We start from the raw sequence: 16,878 nt of genomic DNA, 5'->3' as shown, positions 1-16,878 counted from the left end.
TCCTTCCCTTGAATCGGGATTTGCTCTATCTTTCTTCATCATAAAGCTGACCTCAGATAGCTCAATCCCATCCCATCGTGCATTGGAAGCATCTCTTATGAATTATAACATAACGCATTATGATGTTGGTATGACGCGCAATCTGTGAGGAGATTCGTCTCTGACGGCCTAAGGGAGGCGTTTAACATGTCTTTTAGTGTGTCAGATACGCACATTTGTATTTGCACCACCAAATCCAAATTCGTCTTTTAGTGTATTATTTACTTTTGCAGGTTCTATGTTTATCTTCTTGGATATTGTTTCTTTTTATTTTGATGAATCATCTTTTCATCTCAATATATATAAAAAAAAAGGAATTGATGAGTTGGTTTAGGGCAACTGTGCAAGTGATAACAGTGGTTGATTGGATTTGTATGTAAACACATAAAAATACCTGAGTCTAAAGATAGCATATCTCTTGGGCCCAGAAAAGGACATTATTAAATGACTGTGATAGATACTTGACCACTTGGGCTTTTCTGAAAATTTATTGTGTATGGGCCCAAACGAATATTTTTTTTCGGAGAAAGTGGGCCCAAAAGAATTGAATGATGCAAAGTTGCAAACTACACGCTTCTTTTATTTTATATAACAATTAATTTGTAGATTTAGATGGTTTTAAATATATAACAATTGGATATGAAAATTATTATCCAAAACATCAATCTTAATTGGTGGATCCCGATCCTCGAAGTGGAATCAACAAAGGCACTTATTCCGATCCAAAGGTTGGAGAGGTATTGTTCTGGTGAGCAAGCAATTTGACCACCCTACCTATTCTATTTTACACTACACTTCTTTTTCCTCTATTTATCTATAAAGATTCCTCTTTTCCCTGCCTCATCAATGGTCTACATTATACGATGGAGTTTAAGGATCAGTAAGGGTCAAAAGTCCGTGACATAATGAACGATGGGTCCATTAGCCCATATAATGAGCCCACGTTGAAGTTGGATTTGGTTCAAACTTCAAAGCCTAAAGAATTTGTTCTCCACTGTGTTCTTTGCACGTATTCAAACTCAAAAGTGGTGCTGTACAAAGTTAGTATGTGTTCTCCACGGGAACACTATGCATGTAGACCAGGCAAGCGGAATCCTTCCATTTTCAGGGTTTCGCTTTTGCTAGCTTCACCGTTGTAGTTCAGAGTTACAAAAATGAACCGTGGTACCGTGGAGACGGAGGAGTGGCTTTTGAGAGGAAGAAATTAAAAAAATATATAAAATTCAACCGGTTCCTTTGGTCTCCGGTTTATTAACTACTACGTGTAACGCTTCTATCGGCTAGTACAATTAAAAAATGCACCGTATCTGTGATATTAGCATTCCTGTTCCATCTCGGGGAGCTTTAACTCGTACAGCGTAAGGATTCAGGGGTGGAGGGAAAAGAAAATACTTGCTTCATCCGATTATTATATATGTACATCAATTCTTCGGAGAACAGGAGAAGAGGGGTCGTGAATTCTTGAATTGCTCTCTTTGTCTGATTGTCTCTTCGTTTTCTTTGTTATTATTACCTACTGGATATCTTTTCCATGTGATGACGCGTTTCAATGGCCATAGCAACGTCCACTTTGTCATCCATTTTCTTCAGTTCTTCGTCTCTCGTGGAATATCGTCAACAACTACACCAACCCATGTTCTATATTCAGTTCTTCGTTCTTTGTTTCCTCTCTCTTTGCTTTCTGTTCATCGTCATGCATAAGAGATTGAAGAGAACAGAGAATAAGGATGAAAATTCATCCCCAAATTCGCTCTCCATCTACAGATGTCTTCTCTCTAACGATATAAATAAAGCCCAGCAGCAAAGTGAGACCCATCAGAACCATCCACTGATTGTAGAGATTCTCACCTCCAGTCCTTCCAAATGGGCCTCTCTAGTTTCTTCCATCCCTTCTCATCTGACCGTCGGCAATGGTGGGAAGGCACCGGATAGGTTGCTTTCTGATGGGTCAGAGTTGGGTAAGGAGGGTGGCGATCCTATTGACAAGGATTGTGGCAAAAGTGGTGACCAAAGCGATAAAAAGAAGAAGAAGAAGAGGGCCAAGAAGAAGCAGCAGCAAAATTTCCGAGCGGAGGACAGTGGCGAGGATGAGTGCCTTGAGAGCCAGGTACCCTTAATGCATGACAAGCATGGTTTTGACTGCTTGTATCCATTCACATCTTCGTCCAGTGTGACACAGAGGAAGATCAAGCAGCAATATGATCAACTTGTGAAATCTAACGACTCGAAGGCCTTAACGTTGGCTCAGGTCAAACTTTCTTCACCGATACAGGGTCCTTTTGAAGAATTTCATTTTGATTATTGGTGATATAAAATTTTCCATTGGTTCCCCTTCCTTTGTTAGTCATGCAGATTTGGTAAATATTTATAACTATATATATATATTTTGTTAAAATTTCAATATGTGTTAACTTTGTACTTGCTCTTACCCACGCCAACGAGGCAGCAAGAAAATAACTAATGGTGGAAAAGAAAGAAATTTTGGTTTAATCATCTTCTTTTAGGGAAATACAGTTACCAGTGAAGCTCATCATCATCGTCATCGTAGTAAACCTTTCTCATTTAAATCAATAGAAGATTCTATTCTTTTCGAAGAGTGAATATCTATCATGCTTGTCCTGACTTACATTTTGAAGATATATAATGTTATACAATGTTTTTAGGATCTTCTGTGATCTCTAAGATGGTAGGTATTCTTTTTGTCTTTAAGTGAAATAATTCTCAGATCATCATATTTACATTTTCAGGATTTTACCAGAAACCTCCACCTATCCCCTCTTTCTCTGATGATTATAGATTTTATTGTTGTAGTATTTATAGTAGGGGACATTGCTTGGTGTAGTGGTGAAATCTCGTGTTGACAAACATTAGAAAACGGTTTTGAGTCTAAGAACAGCTACTCTGTGCGATAAAATGCATATAAGCAGGATTATCCATCAGCCATAGTTCTTGTTCTGGGGCATGTAATTGAAGCTTCTCTTGACGTAGACATGAAATATTCCTAACCATGGGCACTTAACCAACATCTTTGTGACTTGGTGCTAAGATTTATCAATTTCATTCTAATATTTATAACCAAAGAGAAAAACATGGAAGAGTAAAACGTCTTTGAGCATCAATATGGAAAGTATAAATGCTAAGAGCATGTGAACCTCCTTTCCATGTTTTCCTTTTTATCCTCACAACCACAGGTGCTTTCGTCTTTCTGAGCGCCAAACCAAGAAGGTTTCATCTTTGAAAGGTTATTGTGTTATCTGCTAAAATGATGATGATATGGATAGCACTTGAGTGAGATCTCACTGCTGTAGGGGGAATGGATGAATCATCTTTTCCTTTTTTCTCCTGGTATTTCTATTGCTTCCTATTTTTCATGCTGCATGGAGTGGTCCACTGTTTTGTGAAGCTCTTCTTTATTGTTGGTTGCTCTCTTTGAGTCTTGGGGAATGGTTAGTTGGTTATTATTTGCTATTTTGTCGGTTTACTTGGAAAGAAAGGAATCTCAAGCCTTTATTTTTTTAAACTTGAAAAAGACTCTTATAACCAACGGACCCCACATCTTCAAGTATGGTTGTCTAAGGGGAGAATGCAGCCTTGGTGGGTATTGCATGCTCCAAAAGGTCTGCCTTGAGTTCTCTTCTAAAGATATAGCTCTGGAGTTTCTTACTTGATAGTACATTTCCTTCCTAGTGCAATCCATACCTGGGCTTTGGTAAGTATGTTTTGTCTAATCTAGGGCTTCAAGAGGACAATATGAGTTATTCGGTATATTGGGATATTTCCCAATGTTTTTGACCTTCATCGTTTGGAGTGACATTTTGAGACTGGTTCATCTCACTTGAGCAATTATCAAAATATCTTGGTCTTTATTCCTTAATCTTATCTTCTATAGATGGATGTATGATGGGTGGAGTGGATGGCAGCATCTACACTTTTGGTGCAATGGATTTTACAAAGACTATCTATTTTTATGATTGGCCATTGCAGATAGGCTACCTTATGTCAGTTTCAACTTGAAATGTGTCAAACACAAGTTTTGTACCCTACCCCACATACACATATGTATTTGTTTTCTTGATTAAGGATTTTGGGGTTTACCTAGGTGAACACCCTGTATCCACGCCAAAGTCTTAACCTTTGTGTCCATGTTCAGAAATCATATAATGAATTAAAGGATTTAATTATGTGGTTTATGATATCTGCATCATGAACAAAGACTTTCTTTAAATCCCACTTTTTCTAAGGTTCCCTCTTCTATCATTTTAATTGAAGGTATTATGTAGTCTTTTTTTTTTATTATGTGGTTCACTCCCAATGGCCATATTCATTTATCTTGCATAACCTTTTAAGCATACTTAAACCAGCTTGAGTTCCTTGCAGATAACGTGGATAAAGAACATTGTAAATGCTCTCTTTTTTTTTTTTTTTTTTTGGATTGGTAATGCTTACCATATTCAATATAAAAATAAGAAGAAAGGGCATGCAAGTTGTATACAAGTGAAGAACTCAAGAAAACTATGTTCATTTGTTCTCTTGGAGTGCCCTTTCATGATTACAGGCTGGGAATGTTGTTCTTCAAAGTAGTAAGACCTTCAAAGAGATTGAGTGCTTATGAATTAAAGGAGCCACCAGCACTAATATGATGGCCCTTAGGGTAGCATAGTTTGATCTCCCAAATCATCCCTTCTAACTCCACTAGTAGAGGATCCTGGGTTATTAAGGGAGCAACCATCATCAATGTTTAGCTTCTCTTTACATTCATTGTTGGAAGGATCCACTAGATCCAATAATATTTCTAATTGATGCCCATTGGATTTTTTTTTTCTCTAGAATGATGTAGGGGATTGAGATCCACAAGGAAACCCAGCGAGCAATATTCTCAGTAACTCCATCTAGGCATTTTTTTTCTTTTTTGAGAGTTCTTTTATTTTGATATTCCCAAATGTTCCTCTTGCCATCATTTGCACTTTATAAAATCTTTCTTTTTCCTTTAGGAACTATTTACCCAACTTCTTGCATGATCCCCAACTTTAAATAGGATCAGAAAGTAGGTCCATAACTGCTAGGCTATGAATGTACACATGTTAGCTGACTCTAGTCAATCTTAAGGGCATATTTATGTGAGGTTGATGGGACATGGACTCTAATAATCTAATTTGAAGCTAATCAAAGCATAATCTTCTTTAACATGGTGGCCCCAAAAAATCATTTGCTTTGATGGAGCAGAGCACTATAAATCAATCTGTGACAAATCATGATTAAGATACTTTTATAGGACTTATTATTGGGGGAAGACTACATTCTAGAGTCAGGGTAGACAAGGATATGAAGATATGGTTAAGTATAAGGGGGAGGTTATTCATCAGTTTCCACATTCTAATGTTTCTGACATAGTTGTCAAAATCTTACAATTTATGATACAATCCAGTTACTTTAGTTATGAATTCCAAGGGATCCAATTTGGATTTTTTTTTTTATAGTTGATCCAATTTGGATCTTATAATATAATCTTTCTTTTTTTAAAAAATTTGAATGATTTTTCATTTGAATCTTGCAAGTTATCCCATTCATGCAAATTAAGTTGTACGAAATCTAGTGTTATACTTTGTCAATTCTTTTTTAAACTTTTCTAAGGCCTTTGTTTTAAGACCCTTACTAGACTAAGACTTATTTGGGTTATCTGAAACCTACTTAAAAAGCCTTTTGACTTTAATTTCCCATATATGTAAATTAAAGAGGAATCCAGTATGGGTCAATTGAATTTAATGTCAAATTTGATTGTATCATCTTATGCTTATACTGCTTTCACTGTATGACTGGTAGGCTTTGACACTTTGTTGTATTAATTACTAATATGGTGGATCTGGATTTGAAATGGGTTTAAAATCATTTTCTATATATTTAAAGTTTTAGGGCATATTTTTAACTTTTGGTAAATTTTTGAAAAACCAGAAATAATCTTACTATTTATATATGATTCAGTTCAATTTTCTATGCTTCATGATATGATTATGAATTTTCAAGCATTGATTTCCAAAGAAATGGAATTTCAATGAGGGAGGGAAAGCAAAGGGATCATTAGAAAGAAATAGGAAATCCAAAAGAAAACTGTCTTTGTAACTAAAAGTACTAAAAAGTACTAAAGAGATGAGGAGGAATGTACAAAGATGAAACTAAGGAGTGACCTAAATAGAAGATTTTTCCAGGATTTAATGTGATCCCAACATCCATATCATATTCATATAAAAGGGCCAAATGGAAGCTGGCTTCTAATAGATCATCAAAGGCAATGGAATCATTCTTTACAATGTTTTAGACCCCAATCATTTGGAGCCATAACATATTTCCTACAACAACTGATGACAAGTAATTGGATCATATGAGAATCTCCAAAAGCTATTTTCCTAAGGGAGTCTTGTTTCTCTTAAATTTCCATTGTTCAAGCTATTTCCCTTTATGTGTCTATTTTCTACCATTTTACAGGTCTTCTTTCTTGGGAGTTTGCTTCCAAACAAAAAAAAAAAAAAATCATCGGTGTCTGTAAACCTCTAAATTAAATGGACAAAGATAGTAGACTTGTAGATTGGCTAGAGTTGCTTTAACCAGTGGGATACTAGCCCCAACCAAGATATAATTTCTCTCTTTCATGATTTCACCTGGGGAGCCAGTTATCAACCTCACATGCAAGTCAGCAAAGCTCCTTGTTTCCTACACTCGTTAAACTCACCAACAAGACAGTCTTACCCAAGTTAACATTCAGCAACCAGCATCAACTTAAAAGCATCTTAAGATGCTTTTTAGGCAGGTAATATTCCTTTTACTTCTACTAGTTTAAAGGTTATGCCATTGATGATCTGTAAGTGGAACCCTTTTCACTACAGTGAATAAGAAAGAGATAGAGGATCCTTTTTTCTTAGTCTCCCAAAAGATGGAAAACGCTGCTTTGGACTTTCATTAGGGTCCTACTGTACACAGAGGATGACTGAAGAATTTCTGGTACACATGGTCATAGTTTTTTCATGGAATTAATTTGTTTGCTAGTAAAATAATACTGATGGGACTGATAACAATTGAAAAGAAAAATCTTAGCACTCTACCTTATATGTGTGTTTTGGGGTGGGGGTTAATTGGGGTTTCATATGTTACGAAGCACCTTGGGGAAAAGAAATGTGCTGTTGAAAGCTTCTATGGTTCTTCTTGATGGCACCTTTGGAATTACTTAAGAGCACAATTTCTCTTGAAGTGTTCAACCATACTTCATCTAAACTAATTTAAGTATCAGATTATTTTCGTTTCTTGCAGTTTTGTAAAAAAAAACATTGTTGCCATCTCCCTCTTTAAGCCATTCAGCCATCACCCTTGGTTTTGGTTTTTGATTCATTTTTTTCCTTAGCAAACAAAGTTAGTTATGATGCTTGTGGTGGTTCTTGACCTTTATAGTTTTTGCTCTTATTTTAGTTATATTAATGATCTACCACAAAATTTTTGTGAATTAAAATTTTGAAGTTAATTTGACAGAGCATAGCACATTTGCAGTAGCTTTTCCACATTGAGTGTTCTGTACTTGACTAGGACCCGAGGATAACATGATGAGATGGAACTTTGTGGGAGTGATCAAGAAACAATATTCCTGTTTGATATGGATGAGTTTCCTGACAAGTCAGAAAACCAGGAAAACTATAAATAAATCTCAACAGGAAGAAGTTAAGAAGTGGGTTTTTCCATCTTACTCACATTTGATCAATGCTAGCATACAGGGACAATTGCCTTGATGAGGAAGAAGTTACTAAGGGAGTTATCTCTGTTTTAGGATTCCCAATAGTGGTTTTTGTGTAATTTTTTTACCCAATATCTATTTATAGAAAGTTTAAGCACATGATAGCTTGAGCTTTTATTTTGAATAACAGTAAATTTCTATTAGGTTAGTTTTGATATTGATGCATCTTTTTGCTACTCTTTTTATGCTAATAGGTATTCAATTACCATAGTTTTGGTACTGTTAGATATCGTACTAAATTAGTTAGACAAGGAGATTAGATCAAGCGTTTGGGAGAGGTATGGCAAAAATAAGAATAACATGCATGTTATGGAAATTAGTATTTTTGGTTTCTAAATTTTTACTTGTTCATAGTAGTATTTATTTTCTATAGAAAAAGTAAAAAAAATTTCATTAAATAAAAAAGAAGATACAATCTATTGGTTGTGAGATTTCACCAAATGACAGAAAAGAATTAAAATAAGAGCACATAAAATCTTGATTACTAGAGGACTTTTAAGTCCATGTACCTTTCACTGAAGGCTATTATTGGGAAAGTAGAAAGAACTATTATCTTGCAGACTCTGATCTTAAGGTAATTTGAATGGTTCAATTTAAACTTCTTTGAAGTGGGATGAGATAATCATCATTTTTGGTCCGTCTTTTGTTCCATAGCGATTAGTGAGTTCTGATTTGTTTTATCCCCTACTCATTCTGTTATTCCTTTGTAATTTTTGAGGGAATCTTTCCCTTAGGAATGAAATCCTTCATTAACTTACCCAGAAAAAAGCAGTTACAATTCATCCCTCATTGTTTAAACTCAAGGAAAGCCAAAGCCTCTCCTTGAAATCTTTAAACTGTTGGTGAGCAAGAACCCAATCTGCAATCATTTGGCAAATATCAGCAACCAACTTCCCTTTTACATGATATTTATCTTCAAATATGCATCTTTTTCTTCTTTATGATGCTTTGTCCAAACAAGGGGTGAAATAAATAGGATGATTTTTTTTTTTGGGTCAATTGTAATTTGTGATTGCATAACTGATGTGTGTAGTAGAGGAATAGGTGATATAACCCAATCTATTTTTGGTGATTCTTGGCTTCTTGTACATATTCACTCTTAATAAAGATTAGTAATTACAATAAAAACATTTGCATCTGTTTCTCTCTTTCTACACTTCAATAAAGAGGTATCAGGCCAAATTATCAGGCATAGAGTTGTCCGATACTATGATGCCCATATAGGGATATGAGGAATGGAGATATGACTCTTCATTTAAACTTGGACGCAGATATGAATACAATATCTCATATAATATGCTTATATCATGTGTTTATATGTAGTTTTGACGCTAAGTGTCATTTCTCAAGATTTATATATTGCTAAATATGATCAAATTTCTAAATTGTACAGATTTTTAATAGAATGATTTCTTAAAGGTTATAACATACCATTTTACATATTTTAGAAGTGTTAACACCATAGAGTACATTCAGAAGTGTCCATAAGATATTTGTTCTAGATCTAGAATTCTAGCTTCATCTGTGGTGATAGAAGGCCCAAGGTCCCTCTGCACCTTCATTGAACCATCTAACAACCACCTTGGAGTTTCCCTCTACCCCTACTTTCTTGGTGTCTAGTGATACCATCAATTTAAGTACCTGGAATGAGGACCAAATTTCTTTCTCATTAAATTTTCTGAACTAATAAGCAAGGAGGGAGTGGGTGATTTTATCTCATCTACAATTCACAGAGTATATTATTTTATCTTTAAAGTTTAAACAGCATAAAACCTTGATGTTTGATAAAGTTAAGATTTTACTTTTAAGATGGATTGTAGCCAAATGCATAGAAATGGAAGGTGAAAAGTGTCAAACCTGTTGATGAAAAGAGAGGGGAGGGGATTATTAATAAACATACTGTTATGAAATGCAGAGCACTACCCAGTGGTTTGTACTAGACTTCTTTAGCTTTCAAAGGGTGTAAATTGGTTCTTCGTCTTGCTCTATAAAATATAAACAATTTAATAGAGGAAGTCAAATTTCCCCTTGAATTCTAAGTTCCTCATTTTTTTATCAGTAAACATGTATTTTATTTAAATTTCAGGTTGTAAACAGTTTATACAACTTGGTGATGGGACTGTTGATCCCTTAAATCACTCTATTCTATCCCTCATTACAGTGCAGCCCAAAATAATTGTTGTCTCAATGCCCCCCTGTTTTGCTAAACAATCAGCTAGCCCATTTGCACTCCTTCGGACCCATTTAAATTCAGCCCCAACCTCCTTTGCAATCTTCTCCACTTCCCTAATCACATGTTTGTACGTCCACGAGGTATGGCTGCTGTTTGCTGCCCAGGAAATTACTACTTGAGAGTCCCCTTCCACCTCACTTTAACTGTTTGGCTAGCTTTAAACCTTGTAATAATGCCAAAAGTTCGGCCTTCAGTGAGTATCCGGTGCCAATCAGTCTTGAGAACATACCCAATATCCTCCTTTTAGAATTTTTGAATACTCCTTCTACACCTGAAAGGTCTGGATTTCCAAAGGAGCTCCCATCAAAATTCAGTTTCACTTTATTGCCTTCTAGTGGTTTCCACTCCAGCCTTACTTTATCTCTTACTCTCGATGATTATACTACTTAAGACCAAGTTCTTAGAATGCCTGTATTGAGAAGACTTGAAAGCTATCCGAGGATTTTATCCAATGAGCTACTTTCACCTTGATGCTATCAATCACTTCCTCTACTGTTCTGCTTTTTTCCAAGAAAATCCTATTATTCCTCTTTTCCCATACTACCCAACAAATTGCTGCCTTTGTTGCTTTCCACATTACCATCCCTCTTTTCTTTCGTTGTCTCAAGAAGTCACAGTTGAAGAATCCTGCCACATCTCGAGGGGGATCCCACTTGCAGCCAAAGAGAGTACAAAAGAATTTCCAAATTTGAAGCACAAAAGAAAAGGATATCATTAATGAGATAGGGTCTCACCACTTTCCTTACACAAAGAGCACATATGAGGAGAAAGGCAAATGCATGGCCTTCTTCTCTGCAGCATATCACAAGTGTTTACCTTACCTTACCAAGGAATATTTCCTAGTAGAAGGCTTGAATCTTCGTGGGAATAGGCTTGCACCAAGTTTCTTTCACAGGGAAATCCCCACCTAGTGGGGTGGGTCAAGCAAGTACTCTGAATAAAGAAGAACAAGAAAAGAGACCATCTGGAGAGCCTACACAGATTCTAGAATCTTCCAACGAAGGGTCCAAGTGGATTTGCCCCAGAAGGTCCAGCAATAGGATTAAAGGCTCACACTCATTTTCCCTTAGTCCCCTTTTGAAGCCCAAGTTCCAGTTCACACCATTTGGACACAATGTTCACAACATGGATATGACCTCCCCCTTGAGGTTTGATTGTGCAAAGAGATTAAGTGGGGTTTCCCCTACCCACAAATCTTCCCAAAACAGAATTTTATTACCTTGTCCCATATTGAACCGGATGGAATTGTGGAAAGTAGGGTAGATTTCGTGAATTGCTTTCCAAGGAGAAGCCAAAGAACTGAGAGGGGAAACTTTTGCATCCCAGCCATTTCCATCCACCCCATGAATTCTCTCAATCACTTTGTGCTATAGTCTGTTGCTCTTAGGGGGCATTCTTTTTTTTTTGGATTTTGAGAGGGGAGAAAGTTGGTCAATGTGATTTTGATTTCCATTGACCAAGAATCCCATGTTCTTTTTTTTTTTCAGATTAATGTGGGAACCAGGGAAAGTTTATTTTCCTGGGTATCACTTACTAGGTGGGTAAATAACTTTCCCACTTGGGGGGAGAGTTGCCAACACTTGAATGGGACAAAAACACCCCTTTAATAATGGATTTTTATGGCTAAAATGGTCATTACCTTTTCTAGGGAAATAAAAGAACATGGGTAAATACACTTACTTGGATAAGTGTTTCCTAGGAAAAACTTACCTAGATAATTGCATTTACCCGAGTAAGTAACTTACCGAAAAGTGAACGGGGCCTCAAAGGGAAACCTCCAAAGCCACTTACCTAGTAGAGTTGTGTTCCTTATCAGGATGCTCCCAATTCCTAAACCTCCTTGTTCGTTAGGTTTGCTAACCTGCTCCCACTTGATCAAATGGTCCTTCCTTTCCTCTCCTGGGTCCCGAAGGAAATCTCTCATATACTTCTCTAAGCACCTTGCTACTCTAGAAGGGATTCTAAAGGTTGAAAGTAGATAGGTGGGGGTGGGGGGGCTTGCCAGTGTGGCTCTATTCTTCCACCCAAAGAAATATAATTCCTCTTTCACAAGGCTGACTTCCTAAAACTGGTTTCCAAAACCCCACTAACCTAGGGTTTCCTCCTAAAGGTAGACCTAGGTAACTGATAGGCCAGCTTCTGATCTCACACCCCAAGATCTCAACAAATGTTATTGATTCTCCTTCCTCTAAATTGACCCCCTACAATTCCACTTTTGGTCCAATTTATCATCATCCCTGTCACTCCCACAAAACTATTCAGCAGCACCCTCAGATTTTCCACCACTTCCTCATTGTTTCCTTCACAGAAAAAGATGGTGTCATCTGCAAATTTGAGATGGGTAACAATCACCTGATTTATACCTACCCTTCAACCTCTGATAAGGCATTGACCATCGGCTTTTGCCACCATTCTGCTTAACACTTCTGCCACTAGGGTAAATAGGAATGGGGATAGGGGGTCACCTTGCCTGATTCCTCTCCAAGCTGGGAAGAAGTCCTTTGCTACACCATTGATTAGGATTGAGTAATGAGCTGAACTTAAGCATCCTTTAATCCAAGATCTCCTTCTAACTCCAAAACCCAGTCTTTCTAGTATTTTTCGGAGGACTTCCCAATTAACCAGGTCATAGGTAATCAAAAATTCAAAATTGTGTAGAATGTATTGATTACTGATGGAGGCAGGAAATATCCATTGTATCAAATGGTTAAATGATGTCAATAGTTACCTAGATGCAGATTATGATTTTGTTTTACCTATAATTCTTTAAAAGGGGATTTGGTTTCCTTGTATTTTCAGTCAGTGTCAGCTGACAAGTCTTTCATCGGAGACTTTAGTAGGTTAGGTTCTTTGTGCTAAAATACTATTTCTGCAGTGGTTCAATTGTTGAAGGTGTTGGCTGGAGATGTTCTGGAAGCTAGAAATGTTTATATCTAAGTTGCCAATGACTTGAAGCAGTTAAACTCATGCAGGCAATCAATTTCAAGTTTTACATGTATTTCTTGAAATTTGGATAGCATCTATTTCTCTGTTTGTCTCTCCTTATTCCTAAAACCATTATTGAGTGAACTAAGGTTATTTCGTTTATGTCTTTAATTTAGTATGTACCTGCTTAGGCAACTGAATTAGATCTCCTTAAAATTTTCAATATTGTGGTTCAGTTTCCTTTGTTGCCTGAGCAAACAAAACATGTTTAAGTATTGATATTTATATTATAAGCATCAATTAAACAGGTAATTTTAGGTACTGATTTGGTTGTGATTTAATTGGGGATTGCTTGAAATTTTAGGTACTGTAAAAACATGTACTAAAATGCTAAAAAGTTAAATGGTATTTTCACCTGCTCTTATTTCATTTGCCATGGGATGCATGACCCAAGTATATCATTACAAACTATTAAATTTAATCTTTGAAGTTTGAACTCAGATATTAAACTAGCCTGCTACCTTTTATGCAGGTTTGTCAGTTTGCAAATTGCTTGATTGAGGCTAGAAATGAATTAAAGCACAAGTATACATTCCAGATCTTCCTTCAAGCTGCTACTCGTCTTTCTTCACTATCTATCTTATCTGCAAATCTAAAAGGTTCCAGCCTCCTTTCTGGTTCCACAGGTCTGAGATCATCCAAAGGAAATTTACAATAACGAAGGCTCTACTATTCAAAGCAGATAGGTCTTCATTTGACCGCCTCTGTCAGCAGGTTGGTTATGCTGCTGGTATAGTGCTATATCTGGCTGCTATAATGCTAGTATGAGGTGGACAGTGATTTCTTATACGTTCTTTAGTTACTTCTGGAAGAGGATTTAAGATATTAATATCTGCAGATGTACAAACTGGAAGCAGAACAAAAGAGGTTAGAGGAGGATGCACTTGTATATAATCGGCTCCAACAGCAGCTTAAACTCTCACCAGCATATAAGAAGGTATTACTTCTGCTTTCTGTATGTTTTTTTGGTGATCCATCCATGAGTTGTTGATCTTGGAGTTCAGTATCTAGGTTATAAAGATGGTTGAACTTCATTGACTATATCTTGGCTTATTGGGTGTAAATACAAGCAAGTTATGCGGGCTAGTCATTTTGATTAGAGTCAGGGGGATGGCTCAGGTTCTTTCATTCCCTTAGTGTACGAAGGGTGAAGGTAGAAGGGGACCCAGAGGAAAGAGCACATTTATTGGATGGATGGGGGCTAGTATTGGTGGATTATGGTGATCATTGCTGAGAGGGGATTCTGACATGACATCCGATCTGAACATCTTCTTTCTTGTCTGCAATTATAATGGCTGACTCTTTAGCTTATTGTTGGCTGCAGGGATGTGTTGTATTTTCATATTATGGATCAGTTGTAAATATCAGCACTTTCTCTTCATTAGTTCTGCTAGGTTCCGTTTCTCCTTTTCCATGTGATTCTTTATGCATGTATTTTAGGGTGGGGGGGATTGATAGTTCTTGTAATTTCTTCTCTATTCTTGAATAAATATTTTTTAATTTTTAACAATAAAAAATGTTGTAGCACACTTGATTCAGTTTGTTAGTTTACTGACTTGTACCAGTTTCTAGGGTGCAGATACAGGTGGGTTGTACAGATTACTATTATCCACTCTACTATTGAGTTTATTGAATGGAAAAAGCATGGGTCTGGGAACAGAGGACTTGTAAACAATCTGGGGTCAAGACCATCAAGATTGACCATTCAATATCTCCCACCTTGAAGATATACTGGGGCAAAAATCAGCTTAAAATCTTATAAAAATGTATTGGTAAAAAGTGCCGTTTGAATGTTTTGAAAGTTCTGAAAATGATGTATGAATCAGATGGTCTAGAAACATCTGGTATCTGATATACTGATTTTTGGTATGTGATGATGGGTCTTGTTCTGAATGTCTGCATTGTGTAAGTTAAGAGCCCCAGATTGCAACCAGTGGTATTGTTTTACAAAATCTGATCACTTCCTTTTCAACTCTCAGAAAATTTTAGTGTACCACTGCATCATGTTAAAACCAAGTTTCCCTTGATACTGATCCTTCTGAATTCTCTCACTGTCTTCTTCTAAAGATGCTTGAAATTGGAGAGCGCATGGAACTGAAGGCTACTTCAAACCAGCTGGTAGAAAGCACAGATGCTGAATTTCCAGACATCTCATTTGAGGAGTTGCTAGCACAGGAAAAGAAAGATTCGTTTTGGTAGGTGAATGACGGTAATTGGTGAACATAAACCGTATTTCTTTGTTTTTTTCCTTTTCTTTGCCATCTCTCTCGCTTTCTCTCTCTCTCTCTCTCTCTCTCTCTCTCTCTCTCTTCTAAGTCCATATCTCACCAACCACATTTTCCCACATACAGGCAAAGGAATGGAAGGCTGAGATCATGTACAAGCTAATGGCTACGTATGCCGACTGCGACTCATCCTTGTTCAACCTAATCAATACATGTATCTGAAACCCAAAGTTTTGCACGGATGTAGGAATTTTTGGATGCATGTGTTCCTTCGGATAGCTTTTTCATGGGATCTATGCCTTAAATTAATTTCTTCAACTTTCCCACTGTAATGGCGCCATTTTGGTTGTTGCTTATTGACATGCATGAAAACTAAGCCTCGGAGGAAAGCAGGCCACTCTCACTACTCCAATTCCAATATTATATGTTGCTTCCAGAAACTAGGCCTCTTTTGCTAACAATTTAGATTCATTTTTTGATTGGCTGAACTTAGGTCACCTGTTATGACAGCCACAGAAGTGAACGGCAAGGCGCCTAGTTTCTTATGGTTGAGTTGTAAAATAATGTTGAAAGAAATCTGGACAGTGTTAACTTCACCAACAATTCTAGAGGCAGAATTAACTTTAAGGACTGAAACCTGTCGAGTTTTGGGCTTTTCATTTGCTGGGTTCATTAGTGTACCCTTTTTAACTTGGAGTCATGATTGACCATTGACTTGATGTGCCACTTCATCTATTCTTCTCTACTGGTTATGTTATCATGGACAATGAGGATTAAATGAAAATGATAAGAAGTTTTGAGTTGAACTATGGTTGATTCTATTGCTTTAAAGTTCTTTGGGCAAAAGGTAGTTTGGTTGGTCCATGGACCATGAGAGTGTCAATCATCGCCACTTTAGTGGCTGCTGGAAAGTGGAAACTAGTACAAAGCCCAAGTGGTCTGATGTTCAGATTCTTATTCACAGATTTCCAAATTTGCCTTAGCTCTATTCATTAGAGATTATTCCTTCATCGGAAATGTTGGATACTCATCCGTTCTGTAACAAAGTGAAATCGAAATCAATTGTCTTTTCTTGTTGAAAGCCTGTTTAAAGGACATGCTTGCACCATGGGTTTTGTAAGAAACAATGGCCAGCATCCTTGTAAAAGTATGAACAATCATGCTTGCATCATGACTTTCTATGCATTAAGAGTTCTTTCAATTAATTTCTTATGCCCTCATATTTTCTGATGAGTGATAACTAACAAGGATATGGGTTGAGGCAGTGAAAAATGATTTAGGGTATGACACTTGATAGAATGGAATGGGGACCATGATTCATGTAACCAATACTGTATAGTTGGGACATGGTTTAAATGATGATGAAATGAAATTATGAGATTTGATGATAATGGACCATTAGCAAGTTATAATTCTTAATTATTAGAAGAGCACTTGGGTGTAATGTGATAACTAACCACCCATTTTTCATATGTGGGAAGTAATGATTGGGGATGGGGATTAAATCTAACTGGCCAGTAAAATATGGGGAAAAGTGTATGTGTGTTTTGAGGGGGGACTCTAGTTGATTAAGTTGTTAAAAAGAGGTGGTGAATCAAAAATGGTTCATGACAGGGCATATT

The 16,878-nt window shown here is 36.7% G+C and overlaps 1 protein-coding gene across 1 annotated transcript; it reads left to right on the top strand.

Moving 5' to 3' along the window:
* Positions 1 to 1,321: 1,321 nt before the first annotated feature.
* On the top strand, positions 1,322 to 15,696 carry LOC148846954 (uncharacterized). The gene is made up of 6 exons (XM_088950367.1): positions 1,322 to 2,287; positions 13,504 to 13,556; positions 13,658 to 13,745; positions 13,870 to 13,968; positions 15,099 to 15,226; positions 15,383 to 15,696. The coding sequence occupies exons 1-6, from the start codon at positions 1,589 to 1,591 to the stop codon at positions 15,417 to 15,419; spliced, it is 1,104 nt and encodes a 367-aa protein (XP_088806493.1). The 5' UTR covers positions 1,322 to 1,588; the 3' UTR covers positions 15,420 to 15,696.
* The last annotated feature ends 1,182 nt before the right edge of the window (positions 15,697 to 16,878 follow it).

This window comes from Nelumbo lutea, chromosome 6, assembly GCF_056320005.1.
Source record: "Nelumbo lutea isolate HS-2025 chromosome 6, American lotus-T2T, whole genome shotgun sequence".
Lineage (NCBI taxonomy): Eukaryota > Viridiplantae > Streptophyta > Magnoliopsida > Proteales > Nelumbonaceae > Nelumbo > Nelumbo lutea.
The sequence above is the reverse complement of the archived record's forward strand: the minus strand, read 5'-3'. Positions and strand labels throughout refer to the sequence as shown.